At 35.9% G+C, this 14,252-nt stretch overlaps 1 protein-coding gene across 2 annotated transcripts in view; it reads right to left on the bottom strand.

Moving 5' to 3' along the window:
• Antxr2 (ANTXR cell adhesion molecule 2) overlaps nt 1-14,252 on the bottom strand; it is a 131,753-nt gene that overhangs the window by 86,387 nt on the left and 31,114 nt on the right. For both annotated transcript variants that reach the window (XM_070012987.1, XM_070012986.1), the window contains exons 8-10: nt 8,153-8,213; nt 5,119-5,217; nt 2,730-2,799 (exon numbers count right to left, since the gene is read on the bottom strand). In XM_070012987.1, the coding sequence (XP_069869088.1) occupies nt 2,730-2,799; nt 5,119-5,217; nt 8,153-8,213 (230 nt within the window). The remainder of the gene's footprint in view (nt 1-2,729; nt 2,800-5,118; nt 5,218-8,152; nt 8,214-14,252) is intronic.

The following is a 14,252-nucleotide window of genomic DNA, read 5'->3' as shown; positions in this document are numbered from 1 at the left end:
ACAATTTGAAAAGCAAAGTAAGACAAAATAATTCTTTTAGATACCTCTCCAACCCAAACATTCTACAGCAGTGATTTCTCATAGCCAGAATTAATTGTAATCTTATGTTTGGCTGGAGGCACACTTAAGTAGTAGAGTATTAACTGAGCATGCATGAGGCCTTGAGTTCAAGCCCTAGTAGCTTTCCCTCCAAAAATAATTCTCTCTCAAGTATTTAGTATAGACGAATTTAGTATAGACGAATTTAAGTGGCCCTTATAGTACTCTATTGAAAAGCAGGGCTATATTCAAAGAGAAAACAAATTCAATGCCTGGGACGGGGTAGACATATTGCATTCTATAATTGCATATTGCACTCTATATTCATATTGCATTCTTACTTTAGAGAAAAATGTATGCTGCTTTCTTTAACATCATATAAATAAAAAGTCATGTCATTCTCTGTTCTTTTTTTTTTTATTGTGAAAATACCGTATAGAGGGGTTACAATTACATGGGCAAGATAATGAGTACATTTCTTATCAAGCATTGTTGCCTCCTCCTTTGTTTCCCCTTCCCATCCCTTCCCATCTCTCCCCCATTACCCGCACGGCCCCCCCCCGTCTCACCCCCCCACCCCCCGACTCCGGCCAAAGTTGTAAAGTTAGTTTTTTGACATAATGACTTGTACATCTCATTGTTGCAATGGGTCCACTTGTTATGTCCCCCAACCCCAAAATGAGTTGCTAACTATTTTTCTCATGGCTGTTATAGGCCCCTCATGACAATCAATCAACCCTTCTTCAGTTCTTTACAGTGCTAAACTGATATATTTGAGGAGAATTCATTCGACTTTTCATCTAACAAATGCCTAGTGAATCTGCTTGTCAGGTACATACTAAGGGGAACATGACATGAAATTTATCCTAACCAAAAGAAGCCATACGATAATAAAACTAAATAAATGATTTGGGAGAAAAATGAAGACATCTAAAGGGAGCAGGGTCAAGGGAAAGAGAAGATTTTTTTGATCAAATAAGGATACCAGAAAGATCTTTCTGAGAAGGTGTAACAGGAGGTAATATCTGAAAGGGAGGAAGGGCATGACACTTGTATTTTATAGAACACTGCAAATATCAGCATTTTACTCTAAATGGATGAGGAACTTATTACAACTTTAAGTGGAGCATAACATGAACCGAACCTATCTATGTTAACAAGCTCATCCCTGCTGGAATAAGAACAAAGGCAAGCCAAAAAACTAATTATCACAATAAGAGATGATAGTAACTTGGTCTAAGATAGGAAAGTGGTGGTAGTGCAGTAGTAAGCTGAGAATGAATTCTAGATATACTTTGAGATTAGAGCTGAAAGGGTAGATTGATGGAGTTTGTACCCAATAGAGAGGAATCAATAAGTCAAGGAATCAAGGAATCAATGAATCTGAATGATAAAAAGAATGTAGTTGCCAATAATTAAAATAGAAGAAGCATGTTAGGAGGAAGCTCACAGAGTGAGAGGGATAAGACTCCCAACATAACATTACAAATTCAATAAAAGGAAACTAAATGTCAATAGATTTGTCATGGCTAATTCAAGGAAGCCATTAAATCCATTTTTGTCCCTTGCATAGGTAACCTGCCTCAAAAGTCCAGTACCAATCTAATTTAGCCATAGACATGTTATCATTGTCACTAGATTATTATTATTATTATTATTATTATTATTATTATTGTTATTATTATATAACACTGAAAATGAATAACATTTGTAATTTATATAATGCAGGATCTTTGGATTGATTGGAATAGGAGGCTAATACTACCCAATTTGTTTGTCTAACTAGAAGTGTTATTCAAAGAATATCTTGTTATTCAAAACATATCTACAAAAGCAAAGTGTTCAAGTCAACTTAAAAATGCTAAAATAGTTCTCCTTTGATCCATAGAGGAAAATATAATCTTAATCTTCTGAACTCTAATCCAGACTTTGGGTTATTTCTCTGTTCTGTGAAAAGATCATTATGAAGTTCTCCCACAAGTAGTATTCTATTCATTACTCGAAACAATTGCCTCTACCACTATTGGAATGATTAAAGAATATTTCAACTATTTTCAATAATTTGCTTCATAATAGAAAGAGTAGGAAAAAAAATCACAAATGGAAATACTATTAAAATTATTTTGTATAGCTAGCTCAATTTAAAACCCTACATCCAAACTAAAGGTCTCTTATTTTAATCAGCTATCATAAAGTTTTATTAATACACCAAATATGCTAAAATAGACCTTAACATAAATGTAAGATAAAACACCTATTAATAAAAATGTTCAAATATTGTCTAATCTGAAGAATATCGTAATGAGCTATATTCAAAATTGTATTTAATAGTTACTAAATGTTATAAACACTCAAAATCATACTTCAGAACTCTGGATGAAGTATGTGCGTATATGTGTGCACATGTGTACATAATTTTAGTGCCCAAGAATTCAAAATTATAATCATGGCTCTGATGATGTGTAGCCTCTAATAATAGTTCTTAAACGCATCTAGGCAAATATTTATGAACTTTTTAATCAGTATTTGGAAACAAGATTAAAAACTACCATTTTCAGCTATCTAAGATAGATGATGTATAAATTTCAAACTATAATGCACATTCTAAACTGTAGATATAATAAGGCTACTAATTTATATTTGTTATTGTTTAATAATTTGTTGCTAAATGTTTTTAATGAAGTACTTACTCTCCAGCTTTATTCAGTACAGGTGCAGGACACAGCATAGAATCAGATTGTACACTTACTGGTTTTACATCTAAAAAATAAAATATCACTGAATTAGCCAAGTTTATGTAGGTAACAGAGTCCTGTTAATGATATGTAATCAGAGTTCAAGTGTTGATTATTATATAGATTAATATTTTAGACTAATGAAGAGGTGAAAATGGAAGAGATTATATGCTTCATTGACACATAGTTATTGGTAAATCATAAATTCAGAATTTCTAGAAAAGTTAGCATATAGTTGTCAGTACTATATAAAAATATCGCCCTTTGTTCTGTATATTTCAAATATCTCAAACCTTGAAGAATAAAATCCTTTTAAAGAATAATTTAAAATGAAAAGAAAATAAACATACAATTATTTCATAATTCTAACAAAATAGCCATATCTACAAATACACAAATACATTTTTTTAAACTTTCTTTATTTTTTTAATTTTTTTTATTTTTGGGTCCAGTTGTGGGGCCTGAACTCTGGGCCTGGGTGCTGTCCCTCAGCTCTTCGGCTCACTCTACCGCTTGAGCCACAGCACCACTTCCGGCTTTTTTCTTTTTGTTTATGTGGTGCTGAGGAATCAAACCCAGGGCCTCAGACATGCAAGGCAAGCACTCTACCACTGAGCCACCTTCCCAGCCCCCACAAATACATTTTACTAAGCTCAGTGCTTAAATTTTCCTGTTGATCTTTTTTTTTTTTTGGTCGGTCATGGGGCTTGAACTCTGGGCCTAGGCACTGTGCTAATTAGTGTGTTAAATGTTATCAGAGAAACAGCAAATTTATGGATGAGTCTCTCATAAAACAACTATGCCAGCATTTAGAGAATTACACTTTGGGGGGATTGTTTGTTTTATGTGCTGGTCCTGGGTCTCAAGCTCAGGTTCTGGGTGGTATCCCTGAGTTTTTTCACTCCAGGCTAGTGCTCTACCACTTGACCCACTTCTGACTTTTTGGTGGTTAATTAGAGATGGAATTTCCTGCCCCATCTAGCTTCGAACCTGGATCCTCAGCCTTCATGAATAACTATTCAAAAAACTTCTTGAATAGCTAGTATTATAGACATGAGCTATCAATGCCTGGAAATATATGGCTTGTTTTACAAGACAAATTTTTAGAATGGAAAATAATCATCTATAAGGAAAAGACCCCAAGCTTGTTCAGCTTGACTGTTTAGTTGGTAGTTGGAGCTCTATTTTAGCCACATTGTCAGCCCAAGTTTTGGCCAACTTCTCTGTCCAGGCTTCAAGCTGCAATCCTTCAGATCTCAGCCTCCTGAATGGCTAAAATTTTAAGTATAAGCCACTGACACTCAGAAGGGAAAAAATATTTTAATCGAGTTCCAAACTCTAATAATAGTGATAATATGACAATATGATAATAATATTGATAGTATGACAATTATCAATAAACACTATTGTGGGTGAGTAATGGAAATACAAAAAATACAATATAAAATCCTCTGTTTTCAAGAAACTAACAAATTATTAGAAAATTAGATTTAAGAAAACAATGGCAAAACTTAAGATACTATAGAAGGAGTCTGAGTCCAAGATAACTACTTTAGGGGCTGGGAAGGTGGCTCAGTGGTAGAGCACTTGCCTTGCATGCATGAGGCCCTGGGTTCGATTCCTCAGCACCACATAAGCAAAAAGAAAAAAGCCGGAAGTGGCGCTGTGGCTCAAGTGGTAGAGTGCTAGCCTTGACCTGAAGAGCTGAGGGACAGCGCCCAGGCCCAGAGTTCAGGCCCCATGACCGGACCCAAAAAAAAAAAAAAAACCAAGATAACCACTTTAAAACAAGAGAAGCAAAGCCAGGTGCAAGTGGCTCAGGCCTGTAATCCTAGCTATTCAGGAGGCTCATTGCTGAGGATTTCAGTTCAAACCCAGACTGGACAGCAAAATCCTTGAGACTCTTTAATTAACCAGCAAAAACCTGAGAAGTATAACTTTGGCTCAATTGGTAGACCACTAGCCTTAAGCTAAGTGGCAGAGCACAGGCCCTGAGTTTTAAGCCCAGCCTAAAATGCATGCATGAGCACATGCACGCACTCATGCACACACACACACACACACACACACACACACACACACACACACACACACACACACACACACACACACACTGAATAATGAGGCTACTTCAGAAAGAGTTAAGCACTTTTTAAATTATGAACATTGCCATAATTGCTAATTGTTGCTACTTGTACCGTACTTGTACTTGTCCTAGAATTTTTCTTTCTTAGTTGATTAAAAACTATAACATAGCTGATCTTTGTTGGACAAAAGAGGCAAGCACTTGATGTTCACACACTGTACAGATGTTAGTGTGCCATCGGGATTACTGGGGACCTACTCTTTATATATGTGGCATTTACGGTGTAGGTGCAGCGAACACTGTCATCCCGACTGCCCAACGTGACTGCTCTTCCGCTCAGGACAACTTGAAATTCCTCTAAAAGTGAAAAGGAAAACATACATTTTCATCATTGCTTAATGAAAAACAAATTCTTCAAGTTAAGATTTTACTTGAAACAAAAGTTATCAAGGCAAAAAGTGAGGCTTTTCTTCTTTGTTGTTGTTTTTAATGTACTATGTGAATTCTTCTTTCTTTCCTGTGTGTGTGTGTGTGTGTGTGTGTGTGTGTGTGTGTGTGTGTGTGTGTGTTTTCCTTTTCCTATGACTTATCCCCTTTGTCACTGTATTTGATTTGGTAACCTGGGTATTGTATATACAGTTATCTGAATTAGGGAAGGGAATGGGAACAGCAAAATGCTAAGACAAAGGACAACAGGAGAACCAATGCAATATCAATACTCCCAAGACACTATGTTGGACTGTACAACTTGGAGAGGGGCTGGGAGGGGGGAAAGTGGGAGGAAAATGAGGGAGGAGGTAACAAGTTTGACAAGAAATGTACTCGCTACATTATGTATGTAACTGTAACCCCTCTGTACATCACCTTGACAAAAAAAAGGTAAATATCCACTAAAAAAAAGTGAATTTCTGCATTCTATTCAGTCAGTGACAATGAAGAAACAGTTCTCCATTTCCAACTGGGCTTGCTTTCTTCACCACTTTAGATAAATGCAATGAAGGTTACTTTTAACTACAACCTGAAAACACATTATTTTATTCTCTCAATGAATATTTTCTAATAGTGACCAAGGGATTATAATTAAAATCTTAACAAACTTTCACAGACATACCAAATCTCCCAATTGCTATCCTTACAAAATGATCAAGAAAGAAGTCTCTCTGTTTTTACTTTTCCCACTCTTGGTTATTGAGTTTTGGATATACAAACAAAACATATAATGTATTCATGTACTATGTAGAACCATCACTGCATGCCTGAAAACATAAATGTTGCTGGGCTCTGGGGGCTCACACCTGTAATCTTAGCTACTCAGAAGACTTGAGCTCAAGAGTTCAAGGACATCACCCAAGCCCTGAGTTCAAACCTGTGACTGACAAAAAAAATAAAACAAAACAAAAAACACGAATGTTTTGTCTTAGTATGTCAATATATGTCTCCCCAATACAGAATTCTTCTCCACTAGCTTCTTTGCCTTACTAGTCCTTACTTTATTTTTTATTGCATACAGACTTACAAATTATCAGAGGTCATATATTTTATATTACTAATATCTATAGCCAGTAACTAAAAAATTTTAAGTACTTATTCCTTCCTATAGAGGCACTAATGTTAATGGAAGACATGCTACAAGAAAAGTTAAAATCGTGTTTACTACTTGATTACCACAGTGTATATCAACTATTTTAACAGTGATTAACTCTTACTACAAAGGCAAACTATGGCACATAAAATGTTGGTTTACTTGAGCAAATCACAGGTCATAAATTGGGCAGCTCCAAGACAGAAACAGTAAGACAAACATAGAAGTAACACAAAGAAACATCTGACTGGTAACAGTAGCATAGGACTTTATTTGGTTTACCCTGTCAGAAAGTCCCTGATTTCATGATTTCTAAATGTGGTTGCTTTTGACTGGTTGAGCTGAAGTCCTACTTTTTTTCTTTATTATATTATATTATATTTATTTACACAAAACAGGTCAAGCTTTACATATGTGTATAAATCCAGAATAGGTCTCTAGTGAGGCCTAACTGGTTTTGTCTGCTCAGGATTCTTCAGGCTTCATCTGCATTTCCCTTCATTCTAACACCTTCTATCTTCTCAAACTTTTCCCATCTACCATAATCCAACACACATACAGTCACTAACTATGACCGACAAGCTACAAAGCTATCAGCATCCAATGTCATATGAAAGAAAGCTCATGTCTATAAATTCATATAAAGTACAAATAAACATTTGATGCTGAAACATTATACATGCTGACATTATACATTTGACAGATACAGATCTAACAGAACAATCACTATCAACAGCCACTAAACTTTGTCTGCCTCTGTTTCGCCAGCTTCAAATCAGGGATTTGAAAACTGCCAGATAGTGTTTTGTGAAGCTTAGGTACAATTACATATGACGATGACCCAGTATAGAAAGAGCAAAAAGTAGATTTTAATGAAAAAGTAGTTATTATAGTAATATTACTTCCATTTTTTGTTTTCTCTATGAATTTGTACATCTCTGTCGTTAGAAAAGATGATCACTTCTCTTACGCATCTCAATGGTACTTCATTAGGAAGTATAGAAGGTCAAAGTTTAAGATTATCTCCACTGGGGAGGAAGGTTCTGTAGTAAAATAGACAATATATTTTCCCCTTTTATCCCTATTAGACTCAATATTTTTTCTGTTTCCAAGTTGTTTCAGGTTGAAATGAACTCTAGATCAAACCTGAAGAATAAAGAAAAATAAATCAGCAAGAATCAGACTCTCTAGACAAGGATAGATGGAAGGTACAAAATCCTAAGTTTTTTGGGGGGGAGGGTTGTGGGGTTTGTTGTTATTGTTGTTGTTGTTGTTTTTCTGAAGAAGCCATCTGCTTCTTGCAGACTGCCTATAAGTCATTTCCTTTTGTGCCTAGAGCTGGCAGATATCATATTTGGCCAGGTCATCAAGGCATGGAGCTCAAAATCCATGGATACCTAACTAGTCAGATAAAAGATTCCATATTTTATTTGCCATAAGAAAGGTCTCAAACATGAACTAAAGATACAGAATATTCTAAAAGCCTGTCACACAATATGCTCACTATTTAAAGTAGCACTCCACTCTTAAAAATTTGAATTTAAAATAGAAATATTTCAAGGAATTACTTTAAAAAATTCTTACACAAAAAAGATGCCAGAAAAGTTAATTTCTGCTATTCTCTTTGCAACATGAGTCTCAAATAATATATTTTAGCTAAGAAAAAAGTACACAGCTCTTACATGATATTTTAAATTTTTAAACACTTACCCCCAACACAGACACTTGAGGGTCTTAATTCCAGGATTTCAGTACATGACTTATCTAGTATCTAGAAAGGAAAAATAGGAGACCAAACTATAACAAATTATAACAAGTGAAGTGAAGTAAGGATTACCAGTAGTCATTCTTGAAGTACTTGAGGTCTTCTCCTCACTTCAAGACAAGGCAGAGAGTCAGGCACAGGTGGCTCATCCCTGTAATCCTAGCTACTCAGGAGACAGATCTGAAGATCATGGTTCAAAGCCAGCCTGAGCAGGAAAGTCTGTGTGATTCTAATTTCCAATGAACTTCAAAAAGTGTTGGAAGTTCAGCTGTGGCTCAAGTGGTAGAGCAGTAACTTTGAGTAAAGTAAAAAAGTTCAAGGACAGCAACCAGGCAGGTTTCATCAAAGGAAGGAGAGATGGAGAGAGGAAGAGAGGAAAACAAGAGGGAGAGGGAATGAGAGAGGAAGAGGGGGAAGAAAATCAACTTCTACATGTAAAACTACCAAACTTTAAGGAAATTTCTACATGGTGTATTTTAAGACTGTATACTGAAGGATTTTTACTGGATTAGAGTAAATCTAGGGAAAGGGCTGGATGCTTCCCGGAAGTCTGACAGTCAGTATGAATAGATAGATGGCTAAAATTTCCCTTCAGCATACACTCAACGCTGGCTTTTTCCATTAGGCAAAAGCAAGATAGCAAATGAGATCTTCTATTTAATAATGTTGGTGTGGATTCTATTTAGAAGTTCAATATGTTATCAATAAATAATCAGTTCTTTATTTGAGAGTGACATTCCTAGTTCATGCTCAGACTTAATTCCTATGGGAGTTCATCTGTTTTGTACATATCAAACATTACACTGGTAGAGCACAGAGTCCTTGTGGGAGCCAAATTTTATCCTCAGAAACACAGGCTCTGTATTCAGGCATTCCCAAGGCACTGAAACAGAATGGCTCTACTTCTGCTTCTCAGAAATATAAACCACTGTACAAAGCACAAGTCTACAAGTGAAAAACAATGATGAAACAAGCTGTTCCAAATAGCCACAACCCTGTCTTTATTTTTAGAACATCTCTGCACTACATTATCAACATCAGACAAATTCCAGATGATCTTCAAGCAGTGTTTCTTTTCTGAAGGAAGCTGAAAACTGAGCTGTGCAGCAGTTCATAGTAAGTTCTGCTACCAACTAGAACAGGAAGGAAGGATTGCAACCAGAAAAAGAAATGCCTCCTATGTTTCTATCATTAACAGTGAGATACAGATGCTCGATGCCTTAAACCAACTGTTGATCCAGAGAATTCTCACTGCTGGTGTGCATGCATCTCTCAAAAGAGGCAGTGGGCCTTGTAGTACTGTTAAAAATTATTTCCCAATGAATGCAATGTATTCAAGAATTGAGGACCATTTCAGGTTATTGTAGCCTCTTGGAGAAATGATACTCAAATCACTAAGATCTTTAAATATTTTGACATAATTCAGATAGAAGGATTCTGAAGGAAATAGGATAGAAAACTTTTGCAAGAGAATGCAGAGCTAAAACTTCTCCAATTAACAAAAATGGGCATTAATAGATATTGCTTTGGACCACTTGAAATTTTTTTAAAAAGAGGAGAGGTGAAAGGGGAGAAAAACTCAAAAGAAAAATACAAAATTTCTAGATATGTCTGCTACCAGTTCTGAAAACACTTATTTAAAAATAGATCACATTACAGGGACAATTGCATCTTTCAGTTTGTAATATCTTTATTATTTATTTAACCATTCCTCTTTCAGTATTATTGAAACATGTTTTAAGTAGAAAGGAAAGTTATGAGAGAAGTTAAAGGCTTCATCTATTTGAAATTGAAATCAGTGCTGGACGCCAATGGTTCCTGCCTATAAACCTAGCTACATAGGTGCCTAGGATCTGGAAGACTACAGTTCAAGGGAAGCCCAGGAAGAAAAGTCAAAAAGATGGGCTGGAGTTTAGCTCAAGTGGTTGAGTACCAGCCTTGACCAAACAAGCAGAATAAGCATGAGACCCTGAATTCAAACTGTGGTACCAGCAAAAGATGTAAAGAAAAAGAAATAAAAAATTATTTTCCTGAATCTCCTAAAGAAAATGTATAAATTACAAAAGAGCTAGGTGCTTGTGCTCATGTCAGTTAATCTAGCTATTCAGAGGACTAAAGATATTGGGGACAGCAGTTCAAAGACAACTCTAGCCAAAAAGTCTGAAAAGCTCCAAAATAACCAATACAATGCAGAGCTAGAGACATGGCTCAAGTGATAGAGCACCATCTTAACAAGCAAGTCAAAGAAGCGAGAAGCATATGTTCGAGATCCAAAATGCCCCCCAAAAAATTACAGAGGGATTTTTCTAGGGTCTATATCAAAGAATATGCATTCCATAACAACTGCTATGAATTTATTAAATTTATTGCTCTGTCTTACTAATACTGACCATTGCTCACATAATACTTACTAGTAAACGCTGGAGAATAAAGCTGTCTGCATATCTGAAACTACACTGCTTATCTCTTGCAAAGTATTTTCATTTTGAAGTAAGGAATCAGGGTGATTTAAGTAGTCACATTACATTAAACAAAGTTGGGCACTGTCCCTCAGCTCTTCAGCTCAAAGCAAGCACTCTACCACTTGAGCCACTGCACCACTTCCAGTTTTCTGGTGATTAAATGGAGATACTCACAGACTTTCCTGCCCAGGTAATGCATTCCTTGAAAGGCAGCAGTTCAAGTATGGAGTTATAAAATTATCAAGGCCATCTGATACAACCCAATTGACTTTCTTCAACATAATCTCATCTTCTCTAAAGTTTCTTTAATTCTTAAGATTTCTTTGATGCCAGGTGCTGGTGGTTCAAAGCCAGCAATGGAAGTTAAGACCATGAAACTCTTTTTTTTTCTTTTTTTTCTTTTATTTTATTTTATTTTATTTTATTTGTGAACATACTGTACAGAGGGGTTACAATTACATGGGCAGAATAATGCGTACATTTCTTACCAAGCATTGCAGCCTCCTCCTTTGCTTTACCCTTCACATCCCTTCCCAGCCTCCCCCCTCCCCCGCAATCCCAATCCTTCTCCTTCCCCCCCATTCCCCCCCCCCGCACCGACGTTGTAAAGCTCGTTTTGGACATGACAACTTGTACTTCTCATTGTTGCAACAGGTCCACCTGTATCCTTAAACAACTGGTTTTTCCCCATCTCCTCCACAAGTTATACTGACATCAAATATAGTGAAAGCAGGGGTTATACTGTGGGGGAGGGACATACAAAGCAACAAAGAGATAATCTTATAAATGCATTAGAAACACATGCATGAAAGAAAAAAAGCATTAAAATACATATCTAAGGGTTCATTTTCCTGACATCACATTATCTGACCTTTTCCGCTTGACTCATGCATATACTAGATATTGCAAATAAGGGAAACCATGGGACCTATGTTTCTTTGGGCTTGGCTTACTTCACTTACTATAATTTTTTCCAAGTTTTTCCATTTCCTAACAAATGGGGCAATGTCATTCTTTCTGATGGAGGCATAGAATTCCATTGTGTATATATACCACATTTTCTTGATCCATTCATCTACTGAGGGGCATCTGGGTTGGTTCCATATCTTAGCTATAGTAAATAATGCTGCAATAAACATTGTTGTGCTGGTAGCTTTAGTGTGGTCTTGTTTGTGATCATTTGGGTAAATGCCCAAAAGTGGGATTGCTGGGTCATAGGGGAGTTCTATGTGAAGTCTTTTGAGGAACCTCCATACTGCTTTCCAAAGTGGTTGAACAAGTTTACATTCCCACCAACAATGAAGTAAGGTTCCCTTCTGTCCACATCCCCTCCAGCATCTGTTGTTGTTAGAGTTCTTGATTTTTGCCGTTCTAACTGGGGTGAGGTGATATCTCAATGTTGTTTTGATTTGCATTTCTTTTATGGCTAGGGATGTTGAACATTTCTTCATGTGTCTATTGGCCATCCTTCTTTCTTCTTCAGAGAAGTTTCTCTTTAAGTCTTTAGCCCACTTATTTACTGGGCAGTTGTTTCTTTGAGGATTTGTTGTTGGGGGGTTTAATTTTTTGAGTTCCAAGTATATTTTAGATATGAGACCCTTGTCCGTTGTATGGCTAGTAAAGATCTTCTCCCAATCCGTGGGCTTTCTATTGATCTTGCTAGCTATGTCATTTGCCCTGCAGAAGTTCTGCAACTTTATGCAATCCCATTTGTCCAACCTTTCTTTGATTTGTTGTGTTTCCGGGTCTCTATTCAAAAAATTTTGGCCTGAGCCAAGGAGACCTAGGGTTTCTCCTATTCCATCCTGTAATGTTTTCAGAGGGTCTGCTTTGAGTTCAAGGTCTTTGATCCATTTGGAGTTGATTCTGGTGCAGGGTGATATATAAGGATCTAGCTTTTGTTTTCTACATGTAGTTAACCAATTTTCCCAGCACCATTTACTGAAGAGGCTGTCTTTCTTCCATTCTATTGTTTTAGCTCCCTTATCGAAGATTAGATGGCTCTAGGTCTGTAGGTTCATTTCTGGGTTTTCAATTCTATTCCATTAAGACCATGAAACTCTTATCTCCAATTAACTACCAGAAAACTAGAAGTGGCGCTGTGGCTCCAGTGGTAGATTGCTTGGGTTGATGAGCTCAGAGACAGCTCCCAGGCCCAGAGTTCAAGCCCCATGACCAAAAAAAAAAGATCTCCTTTGATTTTATGTTATACTGAGTGTGTAACTTGTCTCATCCATAAAAAGCTAAACCAGGATAAGTCAGGCTAAGCCAGGATGAAGTTAATTTTTGTGACAAAGCATCTAGCCCTTTAATTATTTTGAATGTTGAAATATTCAAATTATGACTGCCATAACTTAAAACAAAATGTTTATACAGTTAATAGAAAATAAATTGTGATCTAAATTTGTTTTTAACCTAGAGTTTATCATATTCTATATTCAGAAAACAACTCGAAGTCAAAATAATTTGACGTTTGAACATAGTTAACATCATTTTTAAATCAGTTCCATAAGTCAAAATAGCTCATAAAGTATTCTTATCAAGTAATTGTAAAAGTTGAAATGTTCAAGATATTAAGATGGATCTATTACATTAAAAATGTTGCCAAATGCTGTTGGCTCATGCCTATAATCCTAGCTACTCAGGAGGCTAAGAGCTAAGGATCACAGTTCAAAGCCAGTCTGGACAGAAAAGTCCCTGTGAGATTTATCTCCTATTAATCACTCAAAAACTGCACGTGGTGCTGTAAATCAAAGTGGTACATTGCTAGCCTTTATCAAAAGAGATCGGACAGTGCCCAAGCCCTGAGTTCAAGTCCCACTACCAACCAAAAAAACAAAAACAAAAATCAAAAATGTCATCATTATTCAACAACTGATGAAGAAATGTATTTTTGAACACTCCAATTTTTACCAAACTAAATAATCTTCCAAATGACAAACCATGTATAACTGAGATATTTTTCCCATTCTCTACTTCCATCATTTGTTCAGTTCAGGAATTCGTAAAGATGTTTGTTCAAATATATATTGCATCTGCCTTCAATATTTCTCATTAGAAACAGAAAGCATTTTCTACTGAAGATTGGTTTTAGTTGCCTAGAGAGACCCAATAGCATCATGGACCAAATCTACAAACCACATGCCATTAACAGAGCAGATCTCTTAAGTAATGTATACTCTAAATTCAAGTTTTATTATTTAAGATTTGGGGATATGTGCATATCTGTGTGTGCACAAAAAAACTTACTTTTCACTGTGAAAAAAAGTATACTACTCCAACGTCTTATCACTAGAAATAGTTTAAGGAATTTTATAAATGAAAAATAAATACATAAATTTTACCTATTTCTGGCTAAAACTTTGAGTTAAAACTTTCTACATTAGCTAAAAATATGGTCAAGAAAATTTTCTTAAATCTAGCATGATGATATTTATCATTTGTTGCCTCTTTAAATTTCAGTAACTAAATTTCTTCAGTTAACTCTCATCACTGTAATGGATACATATTATTGTCTGTTTCATAGGTGAGGAAAGTTAGAGCTCAGGTGGCTTTTAAAGTTGCTCTAGAACTGTTTGCTCTT

This window comes from Dipodomys merriami, unplaced genomic scaffold (assembly GCF_024711535.1).
Source record: "Dipodomys merriami isolate MVZ:Mamm:240054 unplaced genomic scaffold, mDipMer1.0.p SCAF_9, whole genome shotgun sequence".
NCBI lineage: Eukaryota > Metazoa > Chordata > Mammalia > Rodentia > Heteromyidae > Dipodomys > Dipodomys merriami.
The sequence above is the reverse complement of the archived record's forward strand: the minus strand, read 5'-3'. Positions and strand labels throughout refer to the sequence as shown.